General features: G+C 40.7%; 2 protein-coding genes across 3 annotated transcripts; one reads left to right on the top strand and one right to left on the bottom strand.

The window, feature by feature from the left end:
* The first annotated feature begins 3,220 nt into the window (after window positions 1-3,220).
* zgc:91910 (Zinc finger protein 706-like) lies at window positions 3,221-6,664 on the top strand. Of its 2 annotated transcripts, none has more exons than XM_037693499.1 (4): window positions 3,221-3,303; window positions 5,717-5,867; window positions 5,952-6,071; window positions 6,361-6,664. In XM_037693499.1, the coding sequence occupies exons 2-3, from the start codon at window positions 5,733-5,735 to the stop codon at window positions 6,045-6,047; spliced, it is 231 nt and encodes a 76-aa protein (XP_037549427.1). In that variant the 5' UTR covers window positions 3,221-3,303; window positions 5,717-5,732; the 3' UTR covers window positions 6,048-6,071; window positions 6,361-6,664. The 2 variants fall into 2 exon arrangements, with proteins under 2 accessions (XP_037549427.1, XP_037549428.1); XM_037693500.1 differs by lacking the exon at window positions 6,361-6,664 and adding an exon at window positions 6,147-6,173.
* Window positions 6,665-7,453: 789 nt separating this feature from the next.
* On the bottom strand, window positions 7,454-14,100 carry bmp8a (bone morphogenetic protein 8a). The gene is made up of 7 exons (XM_037693058.1): window positions 13,677-14,100; window positions 10,238-10,430; window positions 9,129-9,277; window positions 8,877-9,056; window positions 8,496-8,572; window positions 7,948-8,058; window positions 7,454-7,688 (listed from the first exon to the last, which is right to left on the bottom strand). Exons 1-7 carry the CDS (start codon window positions 14,098-14,100, stop codon window positions 7,539-7,541), a joined length of 1,284 nt encoding a protein of 427 aa, XP_037548986.1. The 3' UTR covers window positions 7,454-7,538.
* Window positions 14,101-14,772: the final 672 nt, after the last annotated feature.

Here is a 14,772-nt window from a genome sequence, read left to right on the forward strand (position 1 = left end):
GAGTTCAGTGATGATGAAAAATGAGACCGTTCTTCACTAAACACGTAAAAACCCGTAAGCATCATCTGCAGACGTGCAAATAAATAAATCAAACTTTAAACTGAACGAATGACATTTAGGTTCTAAAGCTGCTCAAAAATCATCAGAGGAAAGAAACAAAATCTGAAAGTTTGGGTCAAAAGCGTTAAAATTTTTAAACAGAATAATGTTCAAGAATTTAATTTATAAATGTTTAAAATTATTTAGGAGAAATCTGTTCATGAAAAAACATTAGTCTGATTTTAGACGGTTCCTGAACCCGTCACTCACTTCCTGTTTACACCGAAACAATATCTGACCTCTGACCCCTGGCGAACGCTGCTGCTAACTTTATTAGACAGTAAAACCTCTGGAAATCAAAATGGCCGACAGAGCGTCAGAGGAAAGGGGACGTCACGTTCAGGCAGAAGTTCTGACTCCCGGCTCCAAAGAAAAAATCTTTTACAGTATTTTAATCGTTCGTTTAGTTTGTGCTCCGAGTTTTAATCACTTGATGCCTTTTTAGAAATCCAAACTAATTTTTCATAATTTTATCTTTTTGTGTTCCGGCTGGCTTTAGTTTAGTCTCGAAACTATTTTAATTATAGAACAATATTGTCAGATTAGATGTAACTATAGAAAACATGTTTTTATGTCTCTTTTTTCAGATATTAGTAAAAAAAAACTCAAACTGTTTGAAATAAGCAGAAACTTAACAAAACGAGGAGTTTGTGTTTATTTATTTGTCTTGGCGTATATGAAGTTTTAGTGTTAAATCAGTGTTACGACTTTTAAAGGCGTCCGAGAGGATAAAACATGAAGTTCAGCTCGTGTTTGGAGGCAGGATAATCCCTTTAAGCCAGCCGCTCGTGTGGATTCGTCTCTGACTTCATTTAACGTAGTTTGAAGTAAATCGGACACAAAAAGCCCAGAGAATGTTTTTCTACGAGTTCGTGTCTGACTTTAGGAGCAGCAGGTTGAAGGTTTGTAGATTAACTCCTCCCACTCCTTTTTTAATTCACACATTAAAGAAACAAGTGTTTTCACTTCCAGCTTCCTACTTGGGACCCTCCCAGTTTGACGAGGTCACTTCCACCCACTTCCTGTCCAGTCGTTGGAGCGTCTCCGCGGGCGCCTCGCTTCACGCTCAGAGCTGTCAGACTTCCTGTAGCCATGAAAAAGTGTGAAGCCCTGCAGGGAGGCCGTCAAAGCGTTCACCTCCTTTTTTAACCTTCTCAAGCCGTTTCTGTAAATATCACCGATTTTTATTTCCTTTTATTACAAAGTTGTTTATACCTCCCTCATTCTGTCAACGCAAGCGGTCTTAGTTGTGCATTTTTGTAAATACGTTTCTTTTTATCACAATTTAAAATGTAAATACTGCACAAAAAGAAGAAAACGACAACCACTCTTTATGTTTGTGGGTATTTCTCTCTCTCTCTCGTTCTCGTTGTGAAAACTGTGAAAACTCTCCGGTTCAGTTTTGTCTTTTTAAAACGTCGTCTTCCACTTCGAGGTCAGAGTTCGACTCTTTCAACCTGGAAATGACTGAATGTAGTTCAGGACCCACGTCTTACAGACAAAATGTCTCTTTTTATTTAAAGCGGTAAATCAAGTCACGTGTTTTTCTACAGAAATAAACCTCTTCATCCTCGTCCTGCTGCTGTTCTTCAGCCCTGTCTGGTTTTTAAATTAAAAATGTGCATCTTTTTATGTCCTCAGATTAGATGTGGTTCACTCAGATTAGATGTGGTTCATTTCAAAACTGAACAAACTCGTTCGGTAGAAGCTGCTTCATCGTGGCTGTTTTTAAAGCTGCGGGTGTTTCATATTTTCAGCCCCAGGTCCGTTTCAGGCCGGTCAGCCGCAGCTCACCGGACCTCTTAAAGCAGGTTCTTTTATTTCTTATTTTCATCTTTCGTCCCCGAATAATTTACAGCGGCCTCAACTGTCTTTGGTGAAGAATACAAATAAAAAGCAGATTATCATTTTTATACATTCATGCCTTTTAACTTTTGTACCGATGTTGCTTAAAATTTGCTGTCAGGAATAATCAAACGTTTAGATTTTGTGAATTTGAACCCACAAACATGAAGTTTCACGTGATTTATTTCACTCATAGATGTTGGTTGGTGAGACGTTCTGAGAAAAGTTAGATTTTTTGCTGTTTTCTGACTGAATTCAGAGACTCCAGCTGGCTTTAAAATAATTAAAAATGTTAAACAAATTGCTGCTAATAACACTTTATTTTCAGTAGATGTGTGGTGGTATCCATCCATTACTTTTTCTAAGAAGCGGGTGCTTCTTCCTTTTTGGGTCTCGGGGGTCTCTGGTGCCCATGTTTGTGCGGTATGAAGATGATTATGGCGTTCTCTGAAATTTCACTTTATGAATATGAGGCTTTATTTACCGGAGTGTACCGGAGTTTTTCTGTCTGAATCTGAACTTTTCTGTTTTGTCAAGTCGTGCTGATGGAGGGACGGAAGGGAAGGAGAGAGAAAGAACACAAACCTGTCCGTCTCTGTTCTGTGTGTATATCGACTCATTTACTGTAATAAAGTGGTGAAACTGTGATTCAAGCTTCTGTCTTCATATTTTAAAACTTGGGGGTTTTAAGTTAAAGTTAAGGTTTGAAATATTCTGCAGAGGCTTTTAGACACTTAGTGTTGAAAGTACAAAAATAACCAGACAAGTAAACTAGGTTTCTGTAGACTAACACATTTTATTTTTATACTTCATTAAGCTCAAAGTTTACTCTAAAGTGACCTATAAAAAAGGGTTTTAAAATTAAACAAGAAAATACTTTTTAACCAACAAAACCAAGCCAACCAAAACAATAAAAAGAAAGTTAAACGGCAGTTCTGCTGCAGAGGTTGTAGTTCCGCCTCTGTCCAGTGGGAGGGCGCTACAGCTTTTGGATTGACCCTTTTAAGGAGACCAATGCGCATGCGTACGTGCAGCTACTTCCGGGAGCTGGTAGAGGAATAAACGCACAGATAAAACATCAAACTTAAGATACGTGTCTAATTTTTTTTATTATTATTATTGTCGGAGAAAGAGGACAGTCAGTGATAATGACGAATATACGCAAATAAATAATGAGAGAACAGGTAGTGGGCATGAACATATTTAGACCACAATGCATTGCAAAATTCCGACTCCGAGCATGCGCATTTGTACGGGAAAAAAAAAAAGGTCTGAGTTTTGACGTCTGCAATTTTTTTCTTCCGGTTCTCAAAAAATAAAAACGTGAAAAAGGAGCGGCGACAGCGTCGATTCTCGAAGGTAAGCGTTCTTAAATCGAAATATTTCTGAGTTTAACGACTGGAACTCACTTCGGTTTGGTGTGAAACTGATCTGTGAACGAATGTTTACCCGAAAATTGTAAATTTGTTGCTTCGCTTGCTAACGGTTTGAAACGTTAGCTCCTCCGAGCTAATGTCGTTAGCATTAGCGTAGCAAGAACACAGTTTTATTAACCCATGGCGCTATAGTAAAATAATAAAAACCTGAACAAGTATAGTTTACTAAAATGTTAATTAAAATGAACGTGAATATGAATTAAATGCCAAGTTTTAACTGCTGACATTTTATTTACTACAATTATCTTCCAACTAAAGTCTTTGCAAGTCTGCAGTAATTAGTACAAACTTGCAAAGACTAAAATAAAACTTTTGTATTTTCTGACCCAACAGTTTGGCCATTTTGTTGACTGCAGGTTTTATTTAAAACTTTCAGATTATCAATAAATTTGAGTTAATTTATTGTAAATTAAATCTTTAAAACCACTTTTAATAGTTAAGTTCACAGCAGCTGTTGTGGACAACAACAAACATTTTATAGGAATGCTTATTTGAATGTATTCACCTGTTTCTGTCTAAATAGACTCCTTTAATCTTTCTACTTTATTTTTCTGCAACTACATGTTTAACTAATTTTAAATTTAAATCTTGGTTCTTTTTTTCTGTAATTCGCTTTAGTTTCGTGTAATTTTTGTAGATAATTGCTGGATGTCTAACTTTAGTGTAAAAACATTTAATTTATTGAGGTTTACTGAAATCAGTTTATTTCTGTAGTGAACTGAATTAATGTTCTGATGTGGTTTGATCAGGTAAATGTTGATTAAAATAATAAAAAGGGTGTTTTTCTGAAATAAGATGTAAATAGTTTAAAAGCTGAATATGTAATTTAAATCATAACTGCTTAGCTATAATAATAATAATAATACTTTATTTATAAAGCCCTTTAAAACAACCACAGCTGCCACAAAGTGCTGTAAATATAAAATCAAGAACATTTAAACACATAAAAACAGTTGTTAAAACATTAAGATCAATAAAAGTAATAAAAACAGTGCAGATCAAATTCAGTGTGTGCTAAAAGCCAGGAAGTAAAAATGTGTTTTTAAGAGTTTTAAAACTGGACAGTGAAGGGGCTTGTCTGATGATAGATGCTAGAGATAAATAATATATAAACTTGTTTTTTATACTTTAGAAGTGGTTTTCAGTTTGAGTAAACATTTTAAAAACAGATTGTTTTAATTTAACTAATTTTTATAACATTTATTGTGACTTTACAAACGATAAATTGGACAAAGAAATAAAATACTGGGGTGAACATATTCTTGCTCTACCTTTTAAACATTTATATTTTTTATTCTCAGAAGTAGAATCGTTTTCCGTTGGAAACATGAACTTGAAGATACTTTGTTTTAAACTAATATTCTGCTCTGCAGTTTAGTCGGTTTCCACTTGAACCAAAATTCTGTTGAGCTGAACGTTTAGTCGATAAAATGATGTTCAGTTTTTTGAAGATGATCCTTATTTCAGAATTCATCTTTGCATCTCATCAGGTTACCTGACCGACATCCTCTTTTCCACTTCTGGATCGTTTCTAGAACTTCGTCACAAAATGTTTTATTTGTTGTTTTGATGCTTTAACAGGAAGGAGTCAGAAACTGTTTTATTCTGAGAACAAACATTCAGTTTTCTCTGCTGCTCATTTGAATCAGTTATTGTTGATTTAACGGAGGTTACAGTCGCACTGCAGGCAAGAGACCCAAATCTGACCCAGTTCTTGTTCACATGTGGTACCGGACCAGATATCTGGTGTTTTTCAAAGTCTGAACGTTCAGGTTTCAGTTCATCCGACTTCACGTCAGCGAGGATGTGGATGGATCTAAACATCGATGGTGACGTCACGCAGTTTAAATATCAGAACTCTTCAGAACCAGTCCAGTTGATTCTGGTTTTTTTTTTTTTCTTGGATGTTAGAATCTGCACCAGCAGATGGTACTGATGCTGGTGTTGGATCGGGTCATGTTAGTTTGTTTCTACTTTCAGTCCGTGCAGTTCTTAGAGACTGGATCAAACGTAAACACTGAACCAGCCGGTCCTGAACTTCAGAACTGGTCCACATACACGGCGTGCTGACGTCACGTCGTCTTCTGCGTGTCGCTTCACGAGCTGTTCCCCTGGAGTCTGATGAAATGATCAGAACGGAGCGTCCAGAGAGTACGTGAAGCTCCTCCCACTAATCTTTGAGCCGCTGCCTTTGGACACTTTTCAAACTCGTTAAGGACTCGAGCGATGAGACTGAGACCCAGGAGAAAAACCTACGAGACCGTTTTGTAGCGTGTCAGTCTGGACTCGGGTGGTGACCCGGTTCTGAACGTCACGTCGTCTCGTTTGTCCCGCAGGTCAAAGCGGAGGGCCATGGCTCGCGGGCAGCAGAAGATCCAGTCCCAGCAGAAGAACGCCAAGAAGGCGGCGGACAAGAAGAAGGGTCAGGGCGCCGACCAGAAAACTGCAGCCAAGGTCGCCCTCGTCCACACGTGCCCCGTCTGCCGGGTCAGTACGAGCTGTGGCGGCGGAACCGGAGGTCATCCCATCAGAACCTGCTGGTTTAACACGATTTACGTTTGGTTCTTTCAGACACAGATGCCCGACCCAAAAACCTTCAAGCAGCACTTTGAGAGCAAACATCCCAAGTCCCCCATGCCTCCTGAGCTGGCTGACGTCCAGGCCTGAAGGACCCCGGCCACTGAAACCTGGGTGAGTCCTCACTTTGATCTTTTGCATTTAAATATTTTATTCTTCAAGTTCTCATTTGGTTTAAACCATTTACAGAAAAACCCACAGTCGAACGTGCACAAACTAGTTTCCTGTTTCTGTTAAAATGACGCAACAATCTGATTCATGACATCGTTTCAAAAGAACCAGAAACAACCAGCTCAGATTATGATCCACTTTATTACATCATGAAACACACGAAGAGGAACTCTGTCAGTCTGCTGGACCAGAAGAGTCCTGGACCAACAAACATTTGTTTGTTCTGTTGCAGGAACGAGGTGGCCACGGAGAAACGCTTCACGGTACCAGAAGGATGTGGACCAACACCAGCAGCCTCTTTAGATTATTTTTGTTTTTGTTGTGTACAGATAGAAGTTTTCTAAAAGGTTGTCTCTACTAAAAATACAACTAATTAAAATGTTAAAATCCACTGAACCTTTCCAGCTGCCTCATGCACCTCGCAACAGTTTCAAGAAACGCATCACAAAAACTAATTTAGCTTTCCCTGTCCTTTTTTAAACATTTTCAATAAAGCAATTTATTTAACCCGAATTTGTTCGTTTCTACAAACGTTAAAACAAGTAAAAAAAAAAAAGTCACGATCTGTAGAATGAGTGTTCAGGCAGAACCAATGCCGACGGTGTTGGCTAACATTAGCTAAACAGTAGCTAACATAACAGATGTTGGCAAACGTCTATGATCTAGATCTATATCTACGTCCGGTGTGCGTGTTTGGTAAGAATTTAATATTTCTGATAAAGTAACGAGGAATGGGAAATCACCAGCGAACTGAAAACTGGATTAGCTCATCAGGACTTGGAACCATCTACAGCAGGTAAGATATTTATGTTTACATAGATGATCATGAGTGGACTGTACCTTTGAAGTCCACCTGACTTTAAATTATTACCCAACAAAACACTTAGTTTGACTTTATGCATTGTTAAGATGTATTTATATTTAACTTTTAGTAAAAGAATATTTATTAATCCAAGAGCAGATTTCAGTTTGACTGTTTTCTTTTAAGACGCACGACTTAAACACAATCTAAGATTTAATATAACACTTTAGTGGTTAAAATATTTTAATTATCAGCGTTTGTAGCTTCAGTACAAAAATAAATATTCTATTTTAAATGTTTTTACACTTAACGCAACAAATTTTGATTTGAGAACATAAATCTGCCACCGAGGCTTCCATCAGTAAATAAATCATAAAACTGAGCTCCGTGTGAAACGAGTCCTAAATTTATCTGCCGTTTAGTTTTAAACACTTTTTGCTGATTATACAAAAAAATTGTCTTATAAATAAATTTATATTCAATAATTTAATTGACATCTATAAACTATCAAAGTTTAAAAATACTATAAAGACGACGGTGCAAAGAACTAGAAATACTGAGGTTTACAATAAGTTGAAGTTCTCGTTCCAAAGTTCTTCACCTTCCTCTCACAAGCAGCCGCAGGTCTTCACCACCATGTTGCGATGCTTCTTCAGGATCACGTTGTTGTTGTCGTCGTAGAAGAGCACGGAGATGGAGCTGAGCTTGGTGGGGGCGCAGCAGGCCGACGGGACCTCGTCCGGCTTCAGGAGGTGGACCTGCCAGAACCAAAGCAGTTGTTTTAATCTGATCAGGAAGATTTCACTCTGAAAACATCGTTACTGTTAAACCGGATCGAGTTGGGGACCGTTTCTGCAGCGCTCCCATTTTTTAAATAAAAATTAACGCTTCATGTTGATGTAAAGTTAATTTAGTTAAATAAATATCCAACACTGATCATTACTCAAAGCTTTCAGCACAGGAGGAACATTAAAAGTAATTTCACACGATCTCGAGTGGTTTCTGGTTGGTACTGACCACCAGCTGGATGAGGGCGTGGTTGGTGGCGTTCATGCAGGAGCCCAGAGGATAAATACACTCTCCGTGACAGTAATACGCCGAGTACCCGGTAGGAGCCAGAACCCAGTCCTGAACAGAACACGAGTGGAAGAAGACAGTTCATTAATAATAATAATAAAAGAAGGATTTGAGTTTTCTTTAAAATAATAAGATGTAGGAGGAAACTCTGATTATCTAAACAAAGGCAGGATTTAAAAAGTTTTAGGATAATTATCAGCCAATGCCAAGTTTTAGCCTGTTTGCACAAGTCTACTGTAAATAATTCATGGGGGGGTAGAGGCAGGGCAGCCGGTTCAATCCACAGTCATTCCCACACGTCGTGGTGTCTCTGAGCAACACGCCCAATCCCCAATTGCTCCCGGGCGCCTACATGGCTGCCCACTGCTCCACCTGGGTGCATCTCAGGTGCGATGGGTTAAACGCAGAGACCAACTTCACCGTCGTACAAGAACATACGACGATGACAACACACAGCACTCCTTATAAATAAATAAATAAATAAAGACCTTCCATCCCAGATCACTGAAGCTGACGTAGAGTTCATGTTTTTTACAGGGTTCTCCTTTGTTGACAGGACCACGATCTGAACACAAGAACAGATTCAAGTCATGGTTTGATCATAAACGTCACATTAAATTAACTTTATGTTTTAAGAGTTTTATTAAAATAAATCACAAGGTCTAGAACCTTCTCTAATTAAACAATCAGAACCTTTCAAGTGGGAACAGGTTTGACGACGGTCTAATTAAACGTCTATAAATCAGTTCCATCAGACCTGAAGTCCACACGTCTAAAGAAATGTTTCCACTCTTTGGTTGTGTTTTTAAAGATTTGTGGAAGCTCTAAAGTTTTTAAAAGACGCCGTTTGTGAGGAATGAGAGCGTTACTCTGGATGATGGGGACCGGGAGGTCATATTTGTGTTTCTTCCTCCTGGGGTGCGGCTTGATGGCCCGTGGAGGTCGACAGGGAACCTGGTTCTCCCTGAAGAAGGTCACCATGAAGGGCTGTTTGGAGCGAGGACCCCTGCGGCCCACCAGGCCGATCCAGGCTGCTGACAGAGAGCGGTCTGAGAGAAAACGGGACTCGTCAGAAACCGGATTTCGTGCCACGGTCCCGGTGGTTCCAGCAGAACCCTCACCTTCCTCGGTCTCCACGTAGAGACGGATGCCCAGGTTGCTGCGGGGGTGGAGCAGCCAGTGGTTGGAGGCCGAGGTGACGTCGAAGGCCAGCCAGCCCTCCTGACCTGCAGGAACCGACTGCATGTCCAGCAGAACCAGCTCCGCCTCTCTGAAGGCAAACGCATAACATTTAAACTAATGAGAGGATTATGGTGCTTAACGGACATTTATTCAGTAAAACAAACAAGATAAATATCTGTGGAGCAGTTTCTACCAGTAACTAGAAGAGTTACAAATACCTGAGCCCTAAGTACATCTGAATTATTTTACTTGATTAAAACTCAATTTTATCTAATATTTACATCCAGAGGTATGAAGGAGACCATAAACAGAAATAAGACGTCTCGTTGAGCGGGCTGACCCGCTGCAGCGGTGCGTCAGAGCAGCCGCCATATTGGATGTGGCAGATCAGCCGGTCAACAAATATAAGGAAATGGACAGAACCTGATGAAACACCGTTCTACAAAGTGTTTGAAGTTAATCCTCGTCATTCACACACACGATACATTTGGAAAACTAAGACAACATTCGTCACTTTTAAAGTGATTATTAAAAATGTTTACTCCTTAAATGTTTAGGTTAAATGTAAGCACTAAACCAACATATGGTTGAGCGTTTACAACTACTAACGTAACGCTTACTCTGGAGATAAATTTAAATAAATATAATAATCTGTCTATAATAACCAGATCCTGAAATGTGACGTGTGGATTTTCTGAATAAAGAACATAAACATTCACATTTAACTGATTTTGATTAATGACATTGATGAACATATACATACATATATTATGTGTGTGTATATATATACACACGCATATTATATATATATTCAGTGTGTGTATGTTATAAACTTTGGGAAAAAATAGTCTTTCACAGATTTTTCAGTGCAGCTGCTCTGAATGAATGGGGCTGCTTCTCCCATTGCTTCACTTTTGCCACATCCAATATGGCGGTGACGTGACGTACGATTCAGCGTATGCTTCTAAGAAGGAGACCACTTCCTGTCCAACAGAAGTGAAAGCTGGGTTGAGGCCTTGAGGAGAATTTGAGAAGCGTCTGAGGCTACCTGTTCCTGCTCTCCCGTTTGATCTGGTACACAGAGATGTGCAGAGTCCGGTTCACCCTCTGGCCCACAGTCAGGGTCTTGTAGATCCGAAACTCGGCCGCCGTCACCGTCTCACCCTTAGGGAGGGGGGTGAGGTCAAAACGGAACTCCTTCCAGTAGGGACGAGGCTGGAGGAGGTCACGCTCCTGCTCCACTGCAGAAACAAACAGATTTCTGTGCATCAGAACCGTCGAGTTACTCATTTAGAACTCACGAGTTTGAAACAAGTTATTCCTTTAAAACTTGCAAATAAACAGTGAAACAACTTTAATCCAGAACTGACAGCACATCATTAAAACAGATGTGAGGAAGAGCAGCAGCAGTGAAGGTGATGAAAAACCACAAGAGCAGAGAATTAGTGAGACCCAAAGAGCTTTAAAGGTTTTACTGAACATCAGCAGAGTAATCGGCGTCTTGTTTTAAAAGTAAACTGATCAACTCAGCTGAAGTGTTTGGAGGAAACCGACGTGCAGCCCTGACAGTTTTACACCCATCTGCTTTGACCAGCACACCCCACACAACTGGACCTGGTCCAGACGGACCCGAACAGGCTCAGGAGGCTGCAACAAGTTGACTTGGACCTTAGAGAGCACCGTGATTTCTACGTGAATCTACAGATCATTTAAAAGTTAAACTCTTTATATTTTATCTGGTTTATTTGACCCAAACAACTCTGAGCTTATTAATGTAAACTAAAGGCAGTTTGCACCAAACGATTATTAACACGTATGGATCTGCGTTTTATTAAAGTAAACAAACAAAACAACAATCCTGAACCAAAACGCACACATTGAAAAATGTGTCATCAGAGCAGGAGTAAATTAAAATCAGTCTGGATTCCTTTTGTTGTCTTAAACATCAGCACGCTTTTGTTTTTTGCACCAAACAAACAAACATATTAAACACAGATGTAAGATTTGTCATTCAGGATCTTGATACTGAAACACAAAAGTCAAGTGATTTAAACGTTTTTTAAATATTTTTATAAAAGGTCGCAGGCAAAACTAATTGCATGCTTTTATTTTCTTACATCTTCTCATATCGACTAACCTGTATAAATAAAGGTCACGCTCCTGCTCCACTGCAGGAACAAACATTTCTGTGCATCACAACCTCCGAGTTACTCGTTTACTAAAGCCGAGGTAGCTCATACGATGAGCAAAAACTTATTTTCATTAATATTAATTGCAACAGAAACAAGGTCAGGTTCTGCTTTTTGCTTCTGATGAATCAAACCGATGAACAAAACAAGCAACAAATGGACTTCCTGCACAGAATCTACCTGAGACGTTTGTTAAAAATAAGGACGACACCCCCGATAAGGCGTATTTGCGCGCGCACACTGCAGAGTAATTAGAGACACTTACTGCGCTGAACCGCAGCAGCTGCTCAGCACACACACCACTAATTACAGGCCTGCCCTGTATTTTTAGAGCCTCTGCTCCACAGAGGTATTTTCATCTCGATTCGGACCGTTGTGTGTCAGTGGGGCCTTTAATTCCATCCAGCTGTTTCGTCCCATGACATGCGAGGGAACACACACCACCAACTGCTTCTTCTGTTTCAGGATGAGCTCGAAGCTTCATTATCTGATGGAAGCAGCTAAAAGTCACCTTTGTTTACCAGATACCTCGTTGTGGTTTGGAGGATGAGATGTTGAGATAAGTTCTCTGCAACAGAGCAGAGCTTCAAAAACATCTAATTGATGGGAGTTGCTAAAAGCTCCGAGCAGAGACGAATTATTCCCACGCTGAACTGAGCTCCAATCACCATCCAAAACCCGGAGAAGCGGGAGGAAGGAAGCCGTTGGGAAGAGGATGTTTACCTTTCGTGCTCGCAGAAGATAGGCATCGGCCAGACGGCAGCGACTTTCACAGAAACGCACAAAAACCCATTCAGAGTTTGAGAAGCGGCGTGCAACGTCGTCAGTTCAGAGTTCCCAGAACCAAAGCGTTAAGAACGCAAACAGGTTTGTTGGTCGACCCGTCAGAAATCTGATTATAGCATGAAGCTGCGACCCAGAACAAGCTCAGACAGGAGGGTCCGGTTCTGCAGAGACCCGCTAATGTGGTTCTGACCTGTAAACAGACGTAGCCTCAATAATGAGCAAAGCAATTAGCATAAAGTCCCAAACAAACAGATGTGGTCATCATCATCAGACTGACTCAAAGAAACTGATGGCGGCTAGCTCCAAACAAATATTCACAACATTATTGTTTATCTGTCATATATTATAAAGACTACTCACAATTTTACACAAATTTAAATTTTTAATCAAACTACATTTATGTTTTATGCTTTTAAAATCTTTAAAAACACAAAGACCACAGAGACGAATATTCAACCTCTGAAGGTCGTTTGTCATAAACAAAACAGATTTACCTCCGGTTGTTTACAGCGTCTTCATTTTGAAGCATCTAAATTATAATTTGGGATTTTGTTGGAGGGATTATTATGACAGAGAATTTTCTGAACAAATCTGACATTAAAATGTTAACTACTCGTCATTTTTAAATATTTTTCTTCTAGAAAACCAGCCTTTTACTCTTTAAAATTGTTTTTATTTGGCTGTTTTTTTTTTTTTACTCTGATTCAATCAACGAACCAAACAATAATCAAAATAATATTTCATTAATTTTTTTAAGCTACTGAAGTCTGACAGGAATCATTCAGGCAAAATCCTCCTGAGCTCAAAGGATGAACCAGAGCTGCGTCAACACAATTTGTTGAAATTTCTTTGGTTGAATTTGTGACAAACACCAAAGCTTGGACAGTTTAACAGACAAAAATAAAGTTTTTGACACCAAAAGGTTATTCCTTATGAGTTATTAGCTCAACTAGTCCCAGTTGTGTCTAAAAAAAACATTGAAGAAACAGAAGAGTTGGAGAAAGGAAGTCATGAATGTGAACATTATGAAAAAGGTACAAACATCCCAAGAAAATGTTTAAAATCAAGAAAACTGGAGAAATGTTCTTAAAAATGACAAGAACAGAGTTGAAGAGTTCATAATGTGCTGTTGTTGGTGTCCTTCCTTCCAGAAGATCAAAACGGGGCCACGGGGCTTAATTTGAACTGGATCGTGCTGGAACAAGTTCTAGGAACTTTCTTATTTTGTCAGGGTGCGTTCTGAAAACTGTTTGCTCGTGTCTGTCAGACGTACTAATAAAGTTATGAACAAATACGACTGCCTTGTCGTTTTGAGCGCCATGCTTGAACCGTGAACCTCTGCTGCTGAGCTGATAAATAAATAACTCCGACACCTGCGCTGCTGCTTTAACGACGCTCGTCACCAACAGCGCGCATGCGACAAAGAGTGCCCGTATAAGCTCAAAGTGAGAAAATACCTGCCCCGTGTTTCCTCTTTCGTGTTGACAAAATGTTTTGGTTTTAACAACTCACCCAGGTTGACGAAGCTCATCACGGTGTCGGCCTCACTGACCACAGTCCCCAGCGGCGGTGTGTGCGTGCTGAGGGTCGGCAGGGCCGCGTAGCTGACCTGCGCCGCCGCTCCGAACCGCCCCGGGCCCGGTCCGATGCCATCAATCTCGTTCTCGTCGTCGGCCGACATGGCGTGGTACAGATCTAACATGAAGAGCGGTGCGGAGGAGGGTGGCCGGAGCGGTGGGTGGGGTCTGGGTCGCCCCGGCAGGCCCAGGAGGTTCAGGATCTCCTTCTGCATCTCCTTCTTCTCGCGGCCGCTGAGACGCCGGAAGCTGGAGTGGACCACGGCCTCGGCCTGCTGGCTCCACAGCGAGATGGAGAGCAGGAGCAGGAGGAGCAGGGTGGAGGTGGGTCCGCTCTGCAGCTGGACTCCTGAGGCCATGAGTAAAAGTTCCTCTGGTTCTGCTCCTGGTCTCGTCTCCAGAGTATTCTGTTGCTCCAGTTCAGTCACCGCAGACAAACAAAGCCCTGATTTATACGCGAGGTGTTTAGACAAGCGCCAGCTCTGTTTACGCTTCCTCTTCCACCTTCTTTAATCTCCAACCTTGAAGAAAACCCACCTCTCTCCCTCTGCTCTTCAGTCAGGCAGCAGCAGGAACCGATGATGAGAGTGAGAGCATAATTACAAGCTTTTCTCCTCGAGTTTTGAGTACAAACAAACAATGCCTCTTTGGAAGATTGCTTTGGGCTTTGAAGCTGTAAATTTGGAGGACGAAGAGCAATTTCTGTGATGAGCAGGTGCTGGAGTGGAATTTGAGAGCTGGTTCGTCTTTCTCTGCCTGCAGGAGAGGGTAATGTTCAAACCTGCAGGATCTCCATGAGTCAATTCAAGGCTCCAAAGAGGTCCCAATTAATCCAGATGTGAAAGTGTTTCCTGTCCGCTCAGTAGTGAGATGTTCCTCCTCCTCCTCTCTGCTCGATGTGAGTGAATCCTGTTCAGAAGGGAGTTACCCTCCAAGCCTCAGCCTCTCCTCCTCCTCCTCTTCAAGCCTTTAAACTTCTCTCCCCTTCACCATCTACCCTCCCAGTGGTCTCTTTGGGAGACCTCATCTGC

Source organism: Nematolebias whitei, chromosome 19 (assembly GCF_014905685.2).
Source record: "Nematolebias whitei isolate Nwh7 chromosome 19, NemWhi1, whole genome shotgun sequence".
Classification (NCBI taxonomy): domain Eukaryota; kingdom Metazoa; phylum Chordata; class Actinopteri; order Cyprinodontiformes; family Rivulidae; genus Nematolebias; species Nematolebias whitei.

Bases quoted from the DNA above. Each gene is read 5' to 3' on its own strand.
- zgc:91910 (XM_037693499.1), top strand. From the start codon at position 5,733: ATGGCTCGCGGGCAGCAGAAGATCCAGTCCCAGCAGAAGAACGCCAAG. The intron at 5,868-5,951 runs GTCAGTACGAGC...TGGTTCTTTCAG, and splicing joins ACACGTGCCCCGTCTGCCGG to ACACAGATGCCCGACCCAAA.
- bmp8a (XM_037693058.1), bottom strand. From the start codon at position 14,100: ATGGCCTCAGGAGTCCAGCTGCAGAGCGGACCCACCTCCACCCTGCTC. The intron at 10,431-13,676 runs GTGAGTTGTTAA...TTGTTTCTGCAG, and splicing joins GATGAGCTTCGTCAACCTGG to TGGAGCAGGAGCGTGACCTC. The intron at 8,059-8,495 runs GTCTTTATTTAT...TGTTCTGTTCAG, and splicing joins TCAGTGATCTGGGATGGAAG to GACTGGGTTCTGGCTCCTAC.